The following is a 22,420-nucleotide window of genomic DNA, read 5'->3' as shown; positions in this document are numbered from 1 at the left end:
TATCCTTCGTCGACTTCGCCTTGCACAAAATGCATGACGGTCCCATCGCGACCCAAGAAAGCGCATATGTGTGTTACCTCAACATGCTTCCTAGGCGGTTTCTGTTGACAGACAGATTTCCGGCCGAACCCGCAGGCATTTCAGGCAAAACCTCCTGCAGGCGGGGTGGTCCTGATAATTGGGCGTGAACAGAAGTGGCCGTTTCCGTTCATTGGCGAAGGCACCCAGGGAAGGACAGAATAATTTTTCTTAGCGCCCCACCACACGGGTGCCCATCTCACATGAACGAAGTTTACTCCTCCTCCACCTCCTCTGTGCAGTTATGTACATGGGCCATATGAGAGCAGAGGTGCAGTAATACGTAATTAAACAACGTCGCTGATCCGCCGAATTTAAGAAATGTGTCATGCAAAGCATCAAATATATTCTCGAAAATTTCAGATTGCGTGTTTCAGCGATCGAAGGAGCATGCACCAATCGCACACACCCATACAGGAGATTTCTGCACCTACATTCGAGATTACCTTTCGGCTTCGCCTTGTCCTCCTCTAGAAAACCACCTTATCGTGCAAATAAAGTTACCATTATTAATATTAGTTGGCGGTTGTTTTATCTCTGACTAAAGTAAAACACCGTTCAGTGAAAGTATAACAGCACCCGTAAACAAGAGCCTAGTGATACGCTAGGCATGGTAAAATGGTTCGTACATTTGTTTGTTTTTAATTTACGAATCATATACGATTAAAAGGAGCCGATCTGCCCAGACATGTTTCGCGTAACATGATATGGCCGGCTGACGGCGAGTTCAAATCGGCAGCAGCCACTTCGGCAGCAGAGAAGGTGTCCTTGAAGATAGGTGGCGGCGGCTTTATTCCGTATCGTCGGCAGTCTTCGCAAGCTTGTCTTCGCAAGCAACGAAGTGACACAGCAGACACTAAGTCACTAAGTCGCGTTAGAGTGAACCTTGGTAAATTAGCCCCACACGACTGACGCTCCTAACAATATACCGAAACTGAATTTGGCGCCTCATCCTGACGTCTTCTTTTTGCTTATAATTTCATTTATTTTTGTTCGTCAAGCATAAATATTTCAAGAAAACTAACAAAAAGCATACAAACTTGTAACAAAACTCAGTTTTTGCCATAAAAGTTGCCTAATTTTAGCTTAGGGCCCTAAATTTGTGCCTCATTTTCAAGAAAAATTGTTAGCCATATCTTCAACTACTGATCTGGCAACTACAGCGTGGCATCATGGCGGCATCCATGTTTAGACACATTTTTGAGCCAGCTTTACCCGCCTGCGTTGTTGCATTAATCAATCAGGACCACCTTTGCTAAAAGCGTGTCGTGTTTTTTTTTTTTTTTTTTCGTTCTTAGAGAAATCCACGAATGTAAAGCACGATCAAATTTAGCGCCAAACGCATACCCTCGTTAGCAGCAATTTCGCCGCGCTTCTGTTGCCGTCTACGGGCAGCATTGTTTTGTTCGTTTTGAGTACTCTCGGCACCAGACAAGTCGCGAAGTGGTGAACTTCTTCAAAGCCGGGTGGCCAGGTTAGGTGTGTGTTTGCGGCCGATCTTTGCAAATCAGTGGTCACCTTGCGTGTTAAAATTTTCCCTTCCTGAGCTCAACGTTTTAAGCGAACTTCTCTCCTTCAACATGGCAGAAGACGAAAGCGTGAGGAAATCTTGTATCTGTTCACCACGAGAGCAAAATATTGTTTTTTTTAATGTGGTATCCTTCAAACGTGTCGCACGTGAAGCCTGCCCTGCCTGAACGTAGTTTTGGGCAGATGTAGATGGTTAAAGAAATTTCGCTGTGTTTAGCTGATTGTTTGACGTGTACAGAAACGGTCCGAGTAATGTTAATTCCCGGCTCATCTTTTGATCGTGGTTAGGCTTAGGGGTGAAGCCTTGCCACTGTTGCGCTAAGTCTCGGGACGACATTCAAGAGTTGAGGCCAGCGGTAACCCTTACACGATGCTTCGCCAGATAGTTGAAGCAATAGCACCAAAGCACGAGTAGCAGGTTGTGCGTAAACAAGCAGAACACTCGTAGCAGTGCTGTGTAAACTATACCTGATGGTAACATGCGTTAATAAACCCTCTGGGAAATGACTCGAGCCTGTATCCAATCTTGTGGTGGTAGCATAGCTTTGGCTGCTGTGCGCATAAAGTTCCGATAGTTACCATGCTGTACGGACCTTATGATATACACCGATGGCGTATCGTCAGTGTGTTGATAATCTTACCTGGTTGCGTCATTTCCATTGACACGTATCGCGAGGCGAAAAATGACCTGCGGTCTCCTTGGCCTCGTTTTCCGTGTCATTTTTCTTTTCCCCACTCCATTTATTGTTTGCCTTTTCTGACCGTCACCACCACTAAACCAGATTTTTCGCATTCTTGTTAGGCCATCTGGTAGTCCTATTCGTCTAGTTCGATGAGTAATGCGTTATTGCACCATTCCTGCTTTTTTCTGTATTAACCACTATTCGTAAAAACAAAACGTGCTTATTGTGCTTCCCAAAAATTTCTGTGAAAGAAAACCACGAACTGCTCACTCTTGGTTGCGTTTAGAAATTCGAAAATGTGCAGCGCAGCGCAGTACTGCGCTGGTGCAGTATTGCACTATGCTACAGCACCTCAAAATTGTCACATTCGAACTCGCGCCCAGTTCACTTTTTTGTGTTATCGAGCATGAAATTGTCTCCGGAACTTGATGATTCATAAAAAGTAATGATTAAAGAAAACCTTCCAAGGTGGTGAGTTTGGAGCTTGTTGAGTGACGCGGTTTTTAAAACCACTGTGAAAAAGACCCGAGAAAAAAGAACTGGAAAAGGCCATGTCTGTATAGAACTACTGCTGCTGCTGCTGCGTTGGCTGGCCACCGTTCGTCACTCCCGTTTTTGTGTCTGCCGTCGTCATCTACAAATAAATGTGGGATGCCACAGCTTGAGCACGGCGTGTTGTACATCCCAGTTGCCAAATGATACTTAGTTTTTGAATTTTGTGTTCAGTTTCTTAGCCGGAGCTAGAAAAGGACTCATGGCACATTAAAATTGTTAAAATGTGTTTTCCTTATTCCTTGCCATCACACGGAGCAACACAGTCTCATCATCGGCAGCTTCTAAATCAAGCTGCTCATGATTTAAGGTGTTTATGTGTGTAGAAGTTAGCCCTGAATCATGTTTATTTTTCTCGTTAATTTTAAAGCAAGAACAATGTCGCAAAATTATTTAATTTCGTAGCCCAAATTTTTTGTGGAGCGTGCAAAGCGCAGATATTTCTGGTTCTGTGTTCAGCGATTTCTTGTGAAACTTGACTTTTTCTCTTTGTAATGTAGGGAAATGCAGATGGGCTCTGAAAGGGAATTGGGCACCTGTGGAGTTGACATCCCACAATGCATAAAAATGCAAAAATGAAATGGCAGCTCAGTTCTTTAACTCTGAGTGTCACTTAAACAGATTGGGGAGGGGGGGGGGGGGGGGGGGGGGGAGTGGCACTCTGCTGCTTCAAATACTTTATGGGCTTTTAAAAATCTCTGAAAATAATGTCTTACAAAAATTCAAGGTTTTGTATGACAGGCTGGAGCACTGCACAGGTCTGCTTTTTAAGGTCCAAACAAGCTGCGTGAATGCTCATGGACAGGAAACTATGACCTTGCGCATGGGGCTTTTACTCCAGGAAGGGCGAGTGAACATACCTTTACATTGTAGTCATTTGAATTTAAAAAATACTGCTTCACAACCCCACAGGGACTTAAGAGGTTGATGTAAGTGCACAATGTTGAATGCTAAGATGAATGGAGTTTTGTGTGGCTTAGTTCATTATGGGCTGTATGAAATGATACGAGGATGAAATATAACGGGACAAGGAAAACCAAAAAAGCTGCAACCGGCCCTGGTGAGGAGGCAGTGTGCCTCGCCCAGCCCAGCCCAGGCTTCTGCATAGGCTCGAACCTATGCAGTGCTCATCACAGCCAGCATTGTACTATCACCACACACATCCTAGACCAGGGGTTCTGAGAGAGGGTTCTTTGGGCCCCCCAAACACGGTTCCTCTGTGATGCCTCTGTCAATGCATACTTCTCTCTAGTTCCACTTCCTCGAGCTGAGGTTTTAAGTGAAAGCCATTTTTAAATGATATATCGTGCAAAAAAGCCAGTGTACGGCATCCATAACAGAGACAGCTGCTTTGGAAGGGTTTCATACCACAAGGCGTTCATAGTTCAAGTTTAAAAAGGAAGACAAAATACAAGTTTGTTTTATTCAAAAGCTTTGGTGTTTTATAGTGCCCCCAGTGCTTGTCTGGCAGCAATCAATGCTTATCCACTGAAACAATTTAAGCCAAAATTTTTATTCTTCCTCTGAATCCTTTGTTTCGGGATGTCTGCAATGACATATCCAGGGCAGGTACTTGAGTGAGCGTTAGTATTGACTAGGGCTGGAGCGAACGGTAAAGCACTTTGTTTTCCATCAGTCCTCTTAGATAGCACTATGATACTGCTCAGGACTGCTGTCTGCACTCTATTTGCTCTTGACTGAATTTGCACCTGGCTTATTTTTGTTACGGTTGATGGTAATCGTTTCGTGAAACATTGGATGTGCTCGACAAACAGTCACAGATGACAATGTCGCGTGTGCCAGTTGGCCAGTGTAAGCTCAACGCGCCGGACGGCTGTGCAGCTATAACGTGTGCGCACTGGTGCTTCTATGGTTAGGTGTACAGCATTCTTACTGCTATAAAAAGAATATGCATTAAAATTAAGTGCAAACAGCTCGTTCTGCAGTAAGCCCTGCCTTACTTGCATTTGCTTTTGCCAGCCTCAGCCAATTGCACAGCTGCCCATAATACGTCGTAGGTTCTAATGCAGGAATTGAACTAGGGGGTCACTTGGCTATTTTCTTTTTTATAGCTTATTTGAGTGAAGTTTGCGTTAAAAGTGGTGTCAACGTTGTTCTAACGAGGCGACCTTTGGAGTCAACCAAACTTGCATTTTGTCTGCATGGCCCCTTTAAGCATGGCAGTAGCATGAAGTGGCTCCTTTGGAATAGTTCTATTACACAAGGTTAAACTCTGCAGTAGTGAGGGGTGGCATAAGAAAGTTTGCCTACCCCTCCAACGAGATATCTTCAGTTTATTATGCATAAATTTGGGTTAATGACATATAATCTACTAACATAATGGGCAACAGATGGGTGGGGTCTTCAGAAGGGGGGGGGGGATCTATCAATGGCTTATTGATGGCTCTGAGGGTTCCTTGGGACCATTGTGCAGATGCCGTCTTGGACGATATTTTTTTATGTACAATGAGCTGCCTCCCACCACCCTCTCTCTCCTTGTATTGTATACAGTCGAACCTCGTTGATTCGAACTCCAAGGGGACAGAAAATTTGTTCCAATTACTGGGAGTTTGAGTTAGCGGGGGGGGGGGGGGGTCCATTTGATTAGCGATACAATGCATGCACGTTAAAGTAGGTCCTACTGCCCAAGGCCTCAGTGCAGGGCAGCATGGTTGGGTTAGTGTCTGCTTCAGGTGGCCACCCGACAGGGTGTTCCTTCCACCGGTCTTGTCTTTCGTTCTTTATAAAAAAAGGGTGTACGTGGAGTGGGCACGGGCCTACAAGTTTGAGACGCTGCAGCGTCTAGTGATGCACCAAGCTTAGGCATTTGGCCTGGAAGAGCGTGAAAAGTAGTCTGTGCGGATGGGCAATCTTGTTCAAATTAACCCTGGTGCATGTTTCACATTTGAATTTAGGGGAATTTTTCCCCACTGAAATACCCGTCACTTTACCTGGGCCAATGGACAAGTTCGAATCATCTGTTGCTGCGATTTATGCGACATCGAATTAAACACGGTCGACTGTATATATAATATACAAAGCTTTGCAGTAGGTGTGGTCTGCCATGTAGAACTGTTTAAAGGAAAAAAAAAGCATTTCTCTCTAAAAAAAAATTGCAATATGTATAGCAACTTTGAGTAGTGTATGTGAAGTTACGCATATCCTGCTGTATTTCCAGATGTCATTTTTATTCTGCCGATACTTTGCGAGCTCCCGATGTTCTAAATGTGAATTTCTGTGCAAAAAGGAAACTTGTTCCGCAATAAGTGAAATGTGTGTGCACGCTGTGTCTTGCCTGCAAAATTTCTGTTTGCAAACTAGTGCCTCCTCGGAAATAGTGGGGAATTTGAGTGGCACTCTTCTCTTCCACAGATCTTTGACCCATCTTTGAAGAAGAAAAAGAAAAAGAAGAAGACTCCATTTGACCCGAGTGCATTTGAAGATGGCACCACAGCTGATGTGGCCCAAGCTGAGAATGGCATTGAAAAGGAGGATGCGGAGAAAGAGAACCGAGAAGACAAGGACGAGGGTGAGTGGATTAGGGAGGACTCTTTTAAGCGCACACCAATGCAGCCCGGAAGAAGAAATTCCTGTAAATTTTTGAGGCCGTGTTCCAATTACTTTTGACGACATCTGTACATTCATTTACCATGGCCATATTGTGTCATGATGATAAAATATTGGTGAGTGTTTGGACTTGTCTCCACACATTAGCATGGTTGTGATTTTGCAACTGCTGTGTTCTGCTTTACAATCAGAACATTGCTTTCAGCACCCACTACAAAAAATGTAAAAGGAGACTGTAAGTTCTTTTTTTGAAAGAGTTTGTGGGCAGTTTATTTTGCCTCATTAAGGCTAAACATTGCCATACCTGCCGCATTTCTTTAAGAATGACCCTTCCCAGTCAGCCTCGGCTATATTAACACTGAGTCCGCATGTATTTATTTCTTCTGAGAAAGGGAGAACTCGTGGCACAGCCACTGCCATCTTCAATTCTTTTACTGTACTTGTGGGTCGGATCATTGCAAGGCTTGTGTTTGTTTTGCCCTATGGTGGAGTTTACACAGCTGCTAGGGAACCACATGAGGACAAATGAATGGGTTTTGATTCATCAGGCAGCCAGTCCGTTAGCCGCCATATGAAGCTGAATCTTCTGCCAGAGCCTGGATTTGCTACCTCTTGTTTCGAGGCCCTGCTTGAGCCCTCTACAAGAGATTGGTGCCCTTTGTGTGGCCGCGGTACTTGCTATTGTGCGGGGATAATCACTGTGAAGGCCCTGAAGGTCATAATAGTTTTGGAATAGAAGGCCATGCATATTTGACTTTTTTTGCAACACATCCAATGGTGATTCCTCATTTTTGGTGCAGACATTTCCGTGGGTTCATTTGTCATTACTTTTTTTTAATTTATAAGCCCTATAGGAACCATACTGTAGTGGCCATAGTGCCATGAACAATCACTCAAGTTGAACCAATGGTCTGGTGCAAGTGCAGTGGCTGAGGTATAGCGAAATAGTTTCCCCTCTGCCAAGGTTTGCTAAGTTCAACTCGAATATTCAGTGTACATTGCAAGCCCCAGCGGTGCTGGACGGGATTCGTTCTGGGGATATTGAGAAGCCTCTGAGCGAGTTGGTGAAGGAATCTCAGGGTGCGCACAGGTCCTTCAAAACCTTGAATACCCTTGAATTCCAGAAGTCTGTTTTCAAGGCCCTTGAAAACCTTGAATTTTTTACAAGTCCTTGAAAAGTCTTGAATTTCTTGAATTCTAGATTTAATTTAGTAATTGTCATCAAGAAAACGGACTTTGTTGCTGAACTTTTGTTCTTGTTTAATCATTCTGAACCGCAGTCAAGAAAACACCGGTTTTTATACCTCTGTAGCCGATTCTGTTAGGCAGCTGGCAACACTGAAGACAACGAGCCGTTTCCATCCCCATCGCTATCGCATCGCTACCTCGCCATCACTCGCTGAGTCATACGGCCGCGTCCGTGCGCTAGTATTCGTCTAATCGTGATTTCAGCGCTTTTTGAACGTGGCTTCTTCGGTTCAGTGAAAGTGATGTGTTGATATGTGAGACAATGCCCGGGAAAAGCAAGTTTCAGACTACGTGGCTCCACCATGACGACTACAAGCAGTGGATTGCACCGGACACAACAAGTCCGCATCGGGCTAAGTGCAAGCTTTGCTGCAAAACCTTTGATGTGACTGCCATGGGTGAATCGGCTTTGAAAAGCCACATGAAAAGTGCCAAGCATATTGCTGCAGTGAATATAACGCAAGGTCGCGTGTTGGACAGCCATCTCACTGCTGTCGCGAGAGAGACAGGGCAGTCCGCTACCACGGCTCCGTTGCCGTCACCAAGCCTAAACGACGCTTGCAAAACGCACGAGCTTGTTACTGACGCTGAAATTATTTGGACTCTGAAAGTCGTCACATCCCACATGTCGTACCGGATGTCATCGCAAGCAGGGGAGTTATTTCAGCGCATGTTCCCGGACAGTGAAGTGGCAAAGGCGTTTTCGTGTGGTGAAAAGAAATGCGCCTATGTGACATGTCATGGTCTGAGGCCTTTCTTTCTCTCAGCTTTGCAGCGAGAGATAGAACAGTGTGAAGTTTTTGTGGTACTTTTCGATGAGTCGGCAAATGACTGTCTCCAAAGCAAGCAAATGGATGTGCACGTGAGGTGTTGGGACTCCGCTCAGAAAGTGACGATGAGGTATTATACCTCCGTTTTTCTGGGGCATTCTACAGCTGATGACATCCAGGAGAAGTTGCTGAGTGCCCTTGAGCCATTGCCCCTTGCAAAAGTTCTTCAGATATCTATGGATGGTCCAAATGTTAATCTGAAGTTCTTTAGGCACATCCAAGTGCACTTGCAACAAAATTACCAGGTTCAATGTGTGGACTTAGGCACTTGCGGGCTTCACACAGTGCACAACGCTTACAGGGCAGGAGTTTCAGCAACTAAATGGGGACTTGATTGCCTGTTGTCTAGTCTGAATGCACTTTTTGAAGATGCCCCAGCACGGAGAGAGGACTTTTCTGCAGTCACCGGCCAGCACACTTTTCCTCTCAAGTTTGTCGCCCACCGGTGGTTAGAGAATGTCCCTGTAATTGAGCGAGCGTTGTTGGTGTGGTCTGACATCAACAAGTACATTGAGGCTGCTAGAAAAAAAGCTGTCAACCTGCCTAAATGTGCCTCGTTTAACAACTTGTTGGAGTTCAGCTGTGATGCTTTGCTCCCAGCAAAGTTGAATTTTGCATTGTGTGTGGCAAATGCACTGAAGCCTTTTTTGGTAGAGTACCAGACAGACAAAGCAATGGCCTTTTTCCTCGCAAGGGATTTAGAGACTGTTCTAAGGAAGCTGTTCACAAAGTTTCTGAAATGTTCAGTCCTGTCTGCCAAAGGAATCGTGGGCCTGCTGAAGGTCGACCTTGAGAATGCTGAGAACCATATTCCACTAGAAAAGGTGGATATAGGCTACAAGGCAGAGCAAATCATCAAGAATTCTCATGCAAGCGCAAAGGATGTGTTTCAGTTCCGGATGGAATGTAAACAGTTCTTGATCTATGCCACAAAGAAGGTTCTAGAGAGAAGCCCCCTGAAGTTTGCATTTGTTAGGGGCCATTCTTCACTGGACCCAAGACAGATGTGTACAAAGCCAGACGAATGCCTTCCTCTTTTCAGAAAAGTGTTGGATACCCTCATCACTGTGGGTAGAATGGCTGACCACGTTCGAGACACAGTGTTGGCTGAGTACACGGAGCTCCTGCATGAGCAAAAACATAAACTTAGACAATTTGACAAGGGCACTGATAGGCTGGATGAATTCTATGCTGACCTCTTGGTGTTCAATTCAACCTACTCGGAGTTGTGGAGCATTGTGAAACTTCTGCTTGTCCTCAGTCACGGCCAAGCAACAGTTGAACGTGGATTCAGTGTGAACCGGCAGGTGTGCGTAGAGAACTTGAAGGAGCTTTCATACGTGTCGCAACGGGTTGTGTGTGATGCGGTTGAGAAGGCAGGTGGTGTCCTACAAATTCCAATCACTAAGGAACTGAGGATTGCTGTGTCGGCAGCTAGGCAGAGGTACGGAGCATACCTGGAAGCCCAGAAAAAGCAGGACCTTGATGCTTCAAAGCAGAGGAAAAAGCACTGCATAGAGGAAGAGCTTGACGCAATGAAAAGAAAGAAACAAAAGCTGGAAGCCACAATTGATGACCTCGTGGCTTCTGCAGATGCCTATGCGGAAAAAGCAGAGGCAGAAAATGATGTGACACACATTGTCAAGTCAAATAGCCTCAGGAAGACGGCAAAGGACAAGACAGCTGAGCTTCACTCGATCAAGGTCCAAATTCAGCAAAAGCGACTGGAGCTCCCCTGAAGAGGGTGGCTAGGAGGAGCTGCTTAATTTTTTTTTGCTTTGTGCAGTTAATGCTATTTGGGGCAATAGAACAATTTTCTATTGTGTGTGACATGAACAAATCTGCATTGTGATATATGATAAACCTATTCTTATTTTTTCTGTTCAGTGCAAGCAAATTTGCATTGTGAGATTTTTTTCTTTGTGCAATAAATATGTCGGGCCTTTTGAAAGCCTTGTCTGCAGATCTTTGATGTAAAAAAATCAAAATAACCTCGCGCAGAGGGCCTTGAAAAATCCTCCCACAGGGGCTTGAAAGTCCTTGAAAACCCTTGAATTTTTCTCTTCGAAACCTGTACGAACCCTGAGGATGTACCGGTACAGCAAGGGCACTTCAGAAGCCTCAAGCAGCTGAACGTTGGGCCCAGGGTTGTAGAACTGAGTCTGTGAGAAGGAAGAAGTGAACACTTCTTTGGTTAGCTCGGTAATGCAAGAAAAGAACTGTGATGGTGTGTTCTTCTAATTGGGACTCAGTTTTCCTCAGCTCAAGATTTATTACTAGACTGCCTTTTTTTTTTTTGTGTGTGTGTGTGTGTGTGTGTGTTTTCCCTTGTTTTCATCAGTTGCAAGGGGTCGGGTTTTTTTTTTTTTTTTCGTTACATTTACTGAGACTTTTCCTTAAGGGGTTCTCTAAAATGTTGAGAAAAAGTTGCCCAACTGTGAGGTAGATTCTTACTTTTGATTCCTTGTGCTCAGAAGAAGAGAATTTATGTGAATGTGGTTGATAAGTCAGCAGAGCTTCGTATAAACACCTTATAAGGAACCTTGAGAGAAACTTTATTGACTTAGTTAGATTGTGGGCTAGTCAAGCACATGGTTGTAGGAAAATCAAGGGCTATTTAGGGAGATTGGCTTGAGCTGTGTTCTGATCTTTATATTTTAGCGCCTACGTAAAATCCCAGGGGTATTTAGGGCGGTTAGTACCATGTTCAGATTTCGCAGGAAAGTCGCCTATCTGGGTTTGTGGCTGTTTATTTCATTGTCACTTCTTTGTTTAGTTTAGTTCCAGCTGTGTTTTTGGTTCAGCACGAGGACGCAGGTTCAATTCCCGGTCGCCGCGGCCGCTTTTCTGATGGAGGCGAAAGGCAAAAACGCCCGTGTGTATGAGGTTTCGGCACACGTTAAGGATCCCCAAGTGGTCGAAATTAATCTGGAGCCCTCCACTACGGCGCACCTTATTGCCTGCATTGTGTCGATGCATTAAACCCCACAATCAATCAAGTGTGTTTTTGGTGCTGACCGTGATTTCTTCTGCTTTTGCAGACCCAACGCTGGATTTGGATGACTTCTCTGGAATGAAGAAGAAGAAAAAGAAAAAGAAGCCATTCAGCTTAGAAGACATTGACGCCGCACTTCCTGTATGAAATATCACATGAATGAGTGTGTAGACCAACATAGTAACTAAAGCCAGTAAAATGTGTAGGGCAGGGGCAGATGTAGGACTACTGCGCCTCTCCGTGTGAGGCCATAATTTCTGCCGCAGTTTATTCTTGAACTTGTGCAAGGCTTGTGCCAAAATCTCTGTGGAAACACAATAGTGTAAAAAGTTCACTCTCAGGTCAGTGCCATGAGGAAATCTGCCTTCATTGCTTTGGAGCCTGCTGATTGGCAATTCTGTGTGTTGTACAAGTGATCTTTTGGTACCAAGCAAGTGCAGACGTATAGTACAAGAATGCGTGGACCTGAAAATGTTTCTCGAACTTGCACCAGAGGCCACCATATAATGCTACTCTTTGCAGAAGTACTCTTTGCAGTGGTTTTCAAACAGCATACCAGTGCAGTGCAAGATTGAAACAGGCACTGGGGCTGTCAGTACTGCTTGCTCATCTTGTTAGCACCAGCGGAGCCGAAACTGGTTTTTGCAGAAAAGGTTAAACTGCCTTTCATTGGTTATGACGTCCCATATTAGTAAATAAATCGAAATTGCATAAAAACAGACTTATCCTTAAAAAAAGCTTGCCTTCAAAAAATAGTGAATCCTTTTTCGTCCGATTGATGAGGTCAGAATTTGGGGCCATTTGCGTTCAAATGTACCTGATTATGCCATATCTGTCCTTTTTTTTTTTTTAACACAAGATTCTTGTAATCGGCTTTCTCTGGACCTTTGTGCAAATTTAACTTTATTGTGCTCAATCCGGTTGCATAACAATGTAGCAGAGGCTCCTAATGGACTAACCTTAATGTGTAAAGTGCATTTATGTACCTCTTGCTTGTCTACTCAAGAAGTTGTAAGACTAAGGCACTTGCCCTCTTTTTGTTGTTTTGGGAACTTGAGCTGGAACTTAAAAGGACACTGCAGTAAATGAGCTTTGTTTAGCCTGGAAGGAAATTCCACATGTATTGTTATTCATGACCTTATGGTAACAAATACTCTGCAGATTCCGTTCCTCGCCCCTGTGGGAACAGGGCCCTGCTGTGCTGCGCAGAATAGAGAGAGAGAGAGCTAGAGAGCCAACCGTGCAATGTTCTATCAAGCAATTATTCTTACCGCTGCAGTGGTGTGCTAGCTAAGTAAGGCCTTGCATAATGCTTGGTAGGGTTGCATTGCATTTCCAGTGACATCTTTAGTTTAGGGAGGTCTTGAAGGCAGGAAATCTGCCTTCATTTGTATGGGACTCTTAACGGTTAAACGAACGAGTCAGGGTTCAATGTGGCATGAATGTAAACCCAGGGCAAAAAGAAATTTTTTTTGTTTTAAAAAAATTTAACATTGAGAAACTTCTGCCCTTTCGCTCAAAAACGAGCTTTGCAACGTAGAACCTTACTTGTAAAGAAACAACATTGGCACTAGTGAAGGAGTTTTACAAAGGAAATTGTCATGCTTAAATACTGAATAAAGCTTGAGGTCTTGAGTGCAAATTTTGTCAACAAATGGCACTATACTCGGGAACAAGTTAAGAATGGCAATAGCTCATGTACGGTATCACATTGCCTAAGCGACTGACCCAGTGTCAACTGGCACGTGCGTTTTGATCGGAGACTGCTATGAATGTGTGATGTCGTCTGCCTTTTCTCGCGTAGTTTGTTTGTCATCACTGCAGTAGTTTGAGTATATAAAGTCCAAAAAATCACCAAAACGGCTCATAAAAATATTCCCAGTAACGCACTACTTGCGCTGCATGGAGTAACATCCGGCTGCGGTGATGAGGCACAGCGGCAAATTCTGTTGCCGTGATTAACTTGTACCCGAGTGTACCTGAATCGTTCAAACTGCATGTTTACAAAAGTAATTGCGTGATATTTTTCGCTATGTTCATGCCTGTAATGCCCTGCTTGGGCGACTAATGCGCTGCTCATTTTGGTAGCTTGTACTGAAGTGGGCGGTCTCGTGCAGGACACTGAGTCCAAGGAGGACGTATCCTTTGTGGGGGACGACGACAGGGATGAAGACCGGGAAGGTGCTCCGGATGATGACTTAGATTTCAACCTGCCCAAGAAGAAAAAGAAGAAGAAGAAGATCACCCTGGATGCAGTTGACGCAGAAAGTGGTGCGGCTGGAGACGACGATAACGAGGATACGACATTTGGTGAGTTTGCCAGCCGATGGCTTCTGTCGTGTCCAGCAGTTCTGTAGCGACAACGAGCAGCACCGTTACTACTGCCTTTGTATGACACAGTTCAATCTGAATGGCACTGCCCTCTATAATTGGCACTGGGAGCACATGTTGTTTTCTTTCTCTGTGTAGCAGAGATGCTTGAAAAATAAGGAATGCCAGCCATCAGCTACTGCTGGCTGTACAGTAAAACCTCGTTACAAGAGACACGTGGTTATAAGAGACATTTGAATGAAAGCGGTTTGGTTGGTTTTCCTATGTTTGCCATGTTAGCAACAGTGCATACAAGAGACCTTGGTTACACGAGACACGTTTTCTAGGTCCCTTGAGTGTCTCTTGGTAACGGGGTTTTACTGTACTGAGTGTGTTCATAGCCTTCATTAATGATACCAATGTTGCCTGTCTTCATAAGTTGAGTAAGTTACTAGAGGGTGCTGCGTATGAATGCTTTGATGTGAAATCTTTTTTGTGCTGCAGACGCTACTGATCGTTCACCGGAAGTTAGTAGTAGAATGGAAATTCGTAAGTATTTAGCCTTTTAATGTTGCCTTATGTTACCTTTTGTTGGTGGCATGATGGAAGCAGACTCTTCTGACAGAGTGAACGGCTGGAGTGATTGGTTTTTGTTTTGTTTGTTTCTTTTAATTGCTTCGTTTGGACATTGTAATATTGTGTGTTACACCTTGCAATAGTTCGAAGCATTCGTACAGTCAAACCCCGCGATAACGAAATCCCACGAGTACGAAATATTTTTGGATCCCCGGCGAACTTCCATAGAAGCCCATGTATTTCAGATCTCGTGGCTACGAAATGTTTTTGGAACGCGGTCCCATGTTAACGAAATTCGCTGCAAGTATTAGATAAGGTTACAGAGTAGCGGCACTCTTTTCTCCTATAGTTCAGTGCCGCCACTGTGACCATTGGTCAGTTCGCATCACGTGACATTTGTTTACACTGTGACGGTTCATGGGCACCACCATTTTGTTTTTATACATTTTCTGTCGGTCAACTGCGATAGTCTCAGCTTGTCCTGCCTGCTGTGCGGCTGCGTGCGACTGGCATCATTCGAATGCATTTCAGTGGCAGAAGTGTGTCCGAAGATGACTCAGTGGGGTGGAAGCTTGGGCGTGTTGGTAATTCATATTGGAAAAAGGTTCACAGCGCGGGAGACGAGGACGACAAAGAATACAGGCCAAGAGCATGTCACCGAAGATGACGTGTTGCTGCATCTTCGGCAGTGTTGTTTGCAAATGACCTCTTCAAAGTTAGCAGTGAGGCTGCAGAAGCGGCAAGCTGGCAATGCTGATAAACACCAAAATGGCCGCCGTTGCTCACTTGCGTGCCACAGTGACGCTACTCTGTATCTTATCTAGTGACACTAGTGCCGACAAGTTTGGAACCGCCTGCAGCTCGCTCTACCATTCCGAATAACAAGGATGCGCCACACTTTAATGGCGCACGTGTGCAAAACAAAACAGGGACGGCTGTGACCTTTCTGGATGTCAACAAAGTGGTGTTCACTTAGTTTTGTGAACAGCATTGGAACAGTGAGGAGCCACTGTCTAGCAAAGCTCGTCAACAGAAGAAGCTGGACTTCACTTGCATGCTCGGACTTACTTGGTGCCCAGGACCAGGGAGAAAAACGTGCAGAGAAGGCAAACCGTCAGAATGTTTTGGATGCGTTTGACGTGATTCGGTTGTTCTTAGGCACGCACAACTAGCAATGAAGCACTTCTTGTAGTGTAAGAGCTGAGCTGTGAAGTTACTGCAAGGTAAGGCTCACAAAGTAATGTAACCGACTTTCAGGAATAAGTTTTCAGTTTTCGGGCGACTTTTCTGTCGTTTGTTTCATTCTCGCGGCAGCGAAATTCCCACGAAAGTAAAATTTTTCGCTTCCCCCGGCAGACTCGTTGTTGCGAGTTTCGACTGTAGTATTTAAGAAAAAGTAGTTCCAAAAGATGCCTGTGCTTCTTTTTTCTTTTCTCCCAGTACAAATCTGCAACAAAAGATATGACCACAATAATAGAACACCTCACTGCTGCAAGAAGTTGATCATGTTGCGTTGGTTTAAAAAAAAAAAGGAAAAATATTTGTCATCACACAGCTATTGCACATTTCAACATGCAAAAATGTGAACCATGAAGTGTGCTCTCCAGGTAGTCAAGTTTGAGCATGAGGACACGGGTTCGATTCCCGGCCGCCGCCGCCGCTTTTCTGGTGGAGGTGAAAAGCAAAAATGCCTGTGTGCACGAGATTTCAGCGCACGTTAAAGATCCCCAGGTGGTCAAAATTAATCCGGAGCCCTCGACTACGGCACGCCTCATTGCCTGCGTCGCATCGGCACATTAAACCCTACAATCAATCAAATAGTCAAGTTTCAGAGATGGACTCCAGAATTTTTGAAAACCATAATTTTTGAGGCCTGTAAAAATAAACCAAGAGAAAGCTATGGCTACAGGGCTAGCAGTTTTGTTAATTCTACAAACGTGAAAGCAAAGCTGTGGCACTTTCTAATACAGCCAGTACGTTTTTTGTTGCCCTTTGCAGGATTCCCAAAAATGTGCGCAATGGTAGTAAAGCCACTTCGCGAAAACTAATAGCCCTGTCGCATAGTAAATTTTTAAGAAGTGAGGGCGATGTGCACCGTCCATAAGAACTTCTACTGTTGTGGATCATGCAATTGCAGCTGTACTGTTCCGGTGCAGTCCTAAAAGTTTCTTTATTTTTTCTTTCCTCCCAGCCTGAAAGGACATGCTATTGTAAGGGAAAAATAAGGCTCTGAAATAAGTTTATAGCTAACCCCAATGTACTAAAGGGATCTTTTGCTTCTCTAGTGCTGGTCTAGAAAACTTCAGTACTCCGTCTTGATACTCGTATAACAAACGAAAATTATTCTGGCTCGGTTTAACGGTAAACTTTAGAGAAGAAAAAAACATTTCTTGCAGTCAATGTATGTGTTAGTTCTATGTACATTTTTTTAACAGTATTGTGTATTTTATGCTTATAGCTGACGACATGGACATCAAGTCAAGTACAACTACCAGTTCGAGCACGTGGTCTGGCAGCGATAGAGATTACACGTATGATGAGGTGGGATTTTTTTTTCTTCTTCTTACTGTTGTGCTGTTGCAGTTTCTGCTGAAAGGTGTTTCCAAAATTTTTGGCTTTTGCCGCATTCGAAAGTTCAATTTGGCACTCTGTGTGGCTTCTTTACATATTGAGCATCGCCTGCTGCAAAAAAACGTGATAGCTTCACCACGAAGCTTTAGTCTAAGGATGTTTAGATTGTTTCAAGTAGGTGTGTGCGAATACTCGAATATTCGAACATGAATCGAATAGTACCCTCACGAATAATTCGATTCGCGAAGTCTAGTGGCGTTTCCGAATGTTGCCGGCTTTGCGAAAGTGAGAGACGTTGGAGAATGCTAACGCACTGATGCTACACCGTCTGCTCGGCAAGTTTCATCCAAATTGCGCTTTCGACCAGTGTGCCTTGTGGAGGCCGTAAATTTTATCCCGCTGCGCGGCGTTCTCTGCGATCTTGTCAATTTCTTTCCTGCCGTCGCCGTCGACTCTGGCCACCATTTTGAATTCTGCGACTGGACGTTTACATGTTAGGGCAGCTTCCGGTAAAGACTGCCACTGTTTTGACAGCGGTTGTGGCTGTTTTTAATGTGGTTGGTGTATGGGGTTAATTCGATTCATCTTGCACCTCTTGAACCAGTTCACAGCGGTGCAAAGCCAGTTCCGCCATTCGAAGTAGTTGTGCTCATGTGGATTTGTTATGGCTGATGTGAACTGGGAGTGGAAGTGAATGGTGAGAGTAGGCAATTGCCTATAGGGCTTTCCTTGCGGCTGCAGCATTCTTGCCTTTTGTTTTCAGCTTTTGCAGCGGGTGTTCAACATCATGAGGGAAAAGAACCCTGATATGGTCGCTGGTGAGAAGAAGAAGCTGGTGATGCGTCCTCCTCAGGTGCTGAAAGTTGGCACCAAGAAGTCTTCTTTTGCCAATTTCCTCGAGATATGCAAAATGTGAGTGTCCCAGGAAATTTTCTGCATAAGAGGAATATGTCACAGTAGTGGCAAAAAGGGGGGCTCAGAATAGCATCTTTTGATTTTGCCCACAATGTAGCAGTTTTTTTTTTTTTTTTTTCTTTCTTTCTTTCTTTCTGGAGCTGCCTTAGAATGCAATACAAGCGATACGCATGACAGTTTTTTGCCTAACCATTGTGTATGTTAGCACAAAGGAGCTATGTGATACGCCGGTCCTTCATTAACAAAATGGTGCTTCGAAAAAGAGCTGGAGCACTTAAAAGCTTTTTGTAGTTTTCCAGCTGATGGTAGCTAATAGTAATGTATTTAGCTAAAGCTGATTAAAAATACAGAGGAGGAAAAAAAGTCATCAATACCACATGATTAGTACTTGCTGAAACATGTGACCGTTTCATTTGTCAGTGCTTTACTGCTGCGTTCATAGGAGCGTTTGCATCGTGTGTCTCCCTTGTTCGCTTCCAGGCATGCTAGTGATTTGCACTGTTCCTTCTTGAAGGGGCCATGGAGGCAACATACAAATTTGTTGTATTCAAAAGATTTGGTGTGTTATAGTACCCTCGGTGCTTTTCCGGCAGCAAATGATGCTTTATTCATTGAGAAACAGTTCGAGGTGAAATTTTAATTCTCCCACTGTATCTTATGTTTCGAGACTTCAGCAGCAATGTATTAGGGGAAGGTATAAAAACAGGTAGTTAATATGGTGAGTCATGTACTAAAATAACTGGAACTGAGGCAGGCTATTGTGATATGCGCTGGGTTGTGATATTGTGATACGCGCTGTCAGCCTTCCTAGATGGTGCGGTGATGCTGCTTGGCAGCAACCTTTTACTCAGTTCAGTGCTGATTGGACTTGTACTTGCCGTATTTTATTACAGTTCATAGGAATGGTTTCGTGAAGCAGGATACGACTCTACAAACAGAAGTGGCAGTGTTGCTTATGCCTGTTGGCTGGTGTTCCAGGCGCATATAGTTAGTTTTGCGAGCTTATAATCCCTGTTTAAATTGTGTTTGATTTGTTGGCCTCAGCCAATTGCATGAGCAGTCTGCAATGCGGCATAACCTAAATGGGGGGAAGTAGATGACGAGGTGCATTCCTATTATGTTTTTCTCATCACGTTAGTTGAGTGAAGTGTGGGTTAAATGTGGTGCGAGTGGAATTCTAACGAGGCAGTCTTTTGAATGAACCAAGCTTGTATTTTGTCTTTGTGGTAGCCCATAACTGCTGGTCATCAACCATCCTTTCTAAATGAAGCATTCCTGTGCTAGCCCTTGGGATTAGCATGTTCAGGGCCTGCTGATTGCTAAATTGGCGAGTGGGATCATTATTACCCTCATGTTAGCAGGAGTTGATCATTGTTCCCTACTGCTCAGCATTTGGGTTTGAAGAGTTGCTGCGAAGACAAGAATCAGGGGAATCCCATCTTGGTGAACAGTAATCAAGAACAGGTCTTGTTTTTAATCCAACTAGAGTATGAATGAATGCACTTGTTTCGTGTATGAACGAAACAAGTGCACTCATCTGGCTGAGAATTTTTACATGCATAACCTGCCTGGCATTTGAGCCAGGCGGTTACTGAAAGTTCGAACTAACCAAAGTGAAGGCTAACAACAGAACGCTGCGATTGGAAACCAGTAAGGCATATCAAGAATTTAATGTTAGGACTTCGATACTTCTCGCACCACCTCCTTTTGATAAACAGCAGCTGCATGACAATTGGGGGCCTTAGAGGTGATGCTGAACGAAGGGGAGACGGCTGCCGCTGCACTCTGGCCTCCGTGCTGGTTGGCTTTTACCTATGAAGGAAAGAAGTCTTGCCAGATTTTGCCTTCTATTGTTTTTCTCTCACTTCCGGAGGTGACACAGCCTCGTGTGTGGGCGGCGTGGGCATTTCTGTAGCAGTGTGCCAGGCACCAGGTCGCCAGTGGGGTGGCGTGTAGTGCAAAATTCAGATTACTGCTGCCAGTTATGTGCGCGAGTTTTTTGGTTTGACGTCATGTATGTTGCAGAATTTGCGCACTGTATTCTGTTGTAAAGTGACTGAGTTCTGATTTATTTTTATCATTCTTTTCCCTACAGGTTGCATCGTCAGCCCAAGCACGTCCAAGCATTTTTACTAGCGGAATTGGGAACGAGGTTAGTATATACAGTCGATCACGGATATGGATCTGTGCCAGAATTCGCTTACAATTAGACGATATTTTTCAGTGGTTCCGTGGACGCCAACAACCAGCTCATCATCAAGGGAAGGTTTCAGCAGAAGCAGATAGAGAACGTGCTCAGGCGGTACATCAGTAAGTATGCTGCTCTCTCTGTTGGAAGAAATTGAGTCTGTGTTATAAAAAGAAAAGAAAGAGAGAGAGAGCAGGATGGCTGGGAAGTACTGCCATCTAGTGGAGGGGGTGGAAACTACCCTCAAAAATTTCCAGAATTGCCTTGAATTGTGATGACCAGTAAAGCCACCACCTGGTTGCTGGTTGCCTAGTTCCATTTGGTAATATTTAGCTTGCATGATTAAAACCGAAACATGCAGTGAGGATTGTATGTGGTTTTCAGGTTAGGCAGCCTGGTTGTTAAGGTTCACAAGTGAAAAATGTGAAAAGCAAAACATTTTCTAAGATTCTGCAGCAAAGGTGGTGTGTTTCTGTTCTGAGTGCTTTAGTTGTGTATCTCCATTATGTCGTATAAAATAAGCCATCTTATCATGCCTAAAGTTTTAAAGGGAGCCAATCCTGTTTTATTTTTAACGCTAACAGTGTGTTACTGTAGTAGAAAACTCAACACTTTTCTCTAGGGCATCTTTTTTCCCCTGTAAAGCACATAGTAAGGAAGTAAAGGGATACCATCAAAAACTTTGGACGCTCGTATTTATTATTATTTTTTTTTTCAAAGAACTGCTAGTTCTTGAAATCATACTGTGTAGTAGAAATTTGTCTTAGCACTTGCTAAATCAATGCTAGTCAGTAATGCAACAATAGCTTAACAAAAAAAAAGGTGGGTGGGGGAGGGGGGGATTCTGGGCTGTTTTGTTTGATTTCACAAGTTGTAAATACAGTAGTTGCCAAAGAATTACAATTTCGTATCGAGTATTTATTGGATTACTACACTACAGAGCCTTTCTTGGGGAGTATTTCTGCTTTTTTTTTAACCTTTGCATTATAGCATTGACTTTGTCCCAGGATCATCATATGCACTGGTCATGTTCTCATAACTATTGCTGTACTTAAAAGCTTGCAGCTGTTGTGGTGGTATAGAAGGAACACTAAAAGGCATATAACCTTTGTCATTACAACCTTTGCCATTTAGTTGATCTGGTGAAATTTTGAACATTTTTGAAATGTGATATGCGAAGCTAGAATTTAAAGCTACAGTGTAGTTGCTTCATGTCTGTTGTGGTCTATGAAGATGTGAAATCCCAGCGCTGCATCTCTTTTTGTACAGTGAGATGCCTGCGAAGCCTAACGGGATGGACAACTACAATTTTTTGATCATATGCTCACTAGTGCACATGTAAAGAATACCTAATTAAGTAGGAAGTATGTTAATCTGGCACCAAACAGGGAAAAACTAAGGGATTGACATTTGGTGCTTAACCCTTTGAGGGTCGAATTTCTTTAAAACAAAACTTTCCCAGATGGTCAAAGTACTTGATGGTGATAAACAAGCTAAGAGTAGCGCTAATATAGGTAGAAATCAACTTCCACTGCCCCTGCAAGGGAGTGCTGATAAAGATAAAAATCAAGTTTTGTGCTTCTCCGTTGCGGTCACGCAGCGAAAGTGAAACCACGAAAGGGCATTGACACAGACCGCGTGAGTGGTGAGTGCTCACTGGCACTCGAAATGGCTGTAGCTTATCTGATATCTCTGCAAGTTCTACTATTCGGTTTGCTGTAAATTTGTTTGATAACTTTCCTGGTTGTTTTTTTTTTTTTTTTTTTTTTTTTGCAATTTAGTTGTGTAGGATTCACACAAGCAGAAGAAGCATTTTGTTTGTTGTGATTTTGGGGCGCGTGTGAAAAAAGGATGCAATTATACCGCGTTCAGCGCATGATGTGTGGTACATTGTGAAGCCAGGGCTGCCCTCTCCCTCGGTGTGCTTCTGCAGAGGAGTACGTGACGTGCCACACGTGCCGGTCTCCAGACACCATCCTGCAAAAGGACACGCGACTGTTCTTCCTCCAGTGCGAAAAGTGCGGCTCGCGGTGTTCAGTCGTGAGCATCAAGTCTGGTTTCCAGGCTGTCACAGGGAAGCGTGCCGCCATTCGAGCCAAGATTGCCTAAACAGTGTCCTCCCTGCCGCTGCCTGCCTAATAAAAGATTTTTTTTTAATCTCTGTCCGAAAACGCATTAAATGAAGGTTGCTGGGCCACCTGGTGTGTCGCTGTGTGATGCTGAACATCAATGACCTCATCTGCGAACTAAAAAATAGGTCGAAGACAGTGATGTTTCCCCATTTTGTGTTTTTTTTTTTTGAGTCTGAAAGAAAGTGGTGAAAAAATGCCCGCCGGGTGGGATCCGAACCCACGACCTCCAGAATACCGGTCTGGTG

General features: G+C 44.1%; 2 protein-coding genes across 2 annotated transcripts; both read left to right on the top strand.

The window, feature by feature from the left end:
* Window positions 1-1,497: 1,497 nt before the first annotated feature.
* On the top strand, window positions 1,498-22,200 carry Eif2beta (eukaryotic translation initiation factor 2 subunit beta). Its single transcript, XM_077686380.1, has 9 exons — window positions 1,498-1,676; window positions 6,216-6,372; window positions 11,530-11,624; window positions 13,601-13,793; window positions 16,828-16,910; window positions 17,704-17,852; window positions 19,951-20,007; window positions 20,080-20,165; window positions 21,977-22,200. Exons 1-9 carry the CDS (start codon window positions 1,659-1,661, stop codon window positions 22,150-22,152), a joined length of 1,014 nt encoding a protein of 337 aa, XP_077542506.1. The 5' UTR covers window positions 1,498-1,658; the 3' UTR covers window positions 22,153-22,200.
* LOC144155124 (uncharacterized) lies at window positions 6,436-10,439 on the top strand. Its single transcript, XM_077686379.1, has one exon. It carries the CDS (start codon window positions 7,921-7,923, stop codon window positions 10,225-10,227), a length of 2,307 nt encoding a protein of 768 aa, XP_077542505.1. The 5' UTR covers window positions 6,436-7,920; the 3' UTR covers window positions 10,228-10,439.
* Window positions 22,201-22,420: the final 220 nt, after the last annotated feature.

The sequence above is a fragment of the Haemaphysalis longicornis genome, unplaced genomic scaffold (assembly GCF_048455015.1).
Source record: "Haemaphysalis longicornis isolate Haplotype H1 unplaced genomic scaffold, Haemaphysalis longicornis Haplotype H1 scaffold_1, whole genome shotgun sequence".
NCBI lineage: Eukaryota > Metazoa > Arthropoda > Arachnida > Ixodida > Ixodidae > Haemaphysalis > Haemaphysalis longicornis.
Note: the sequence above shows the minus strand (reverse complement) of the source record. Positions and strands in the feature narration are given on the sequence as shown.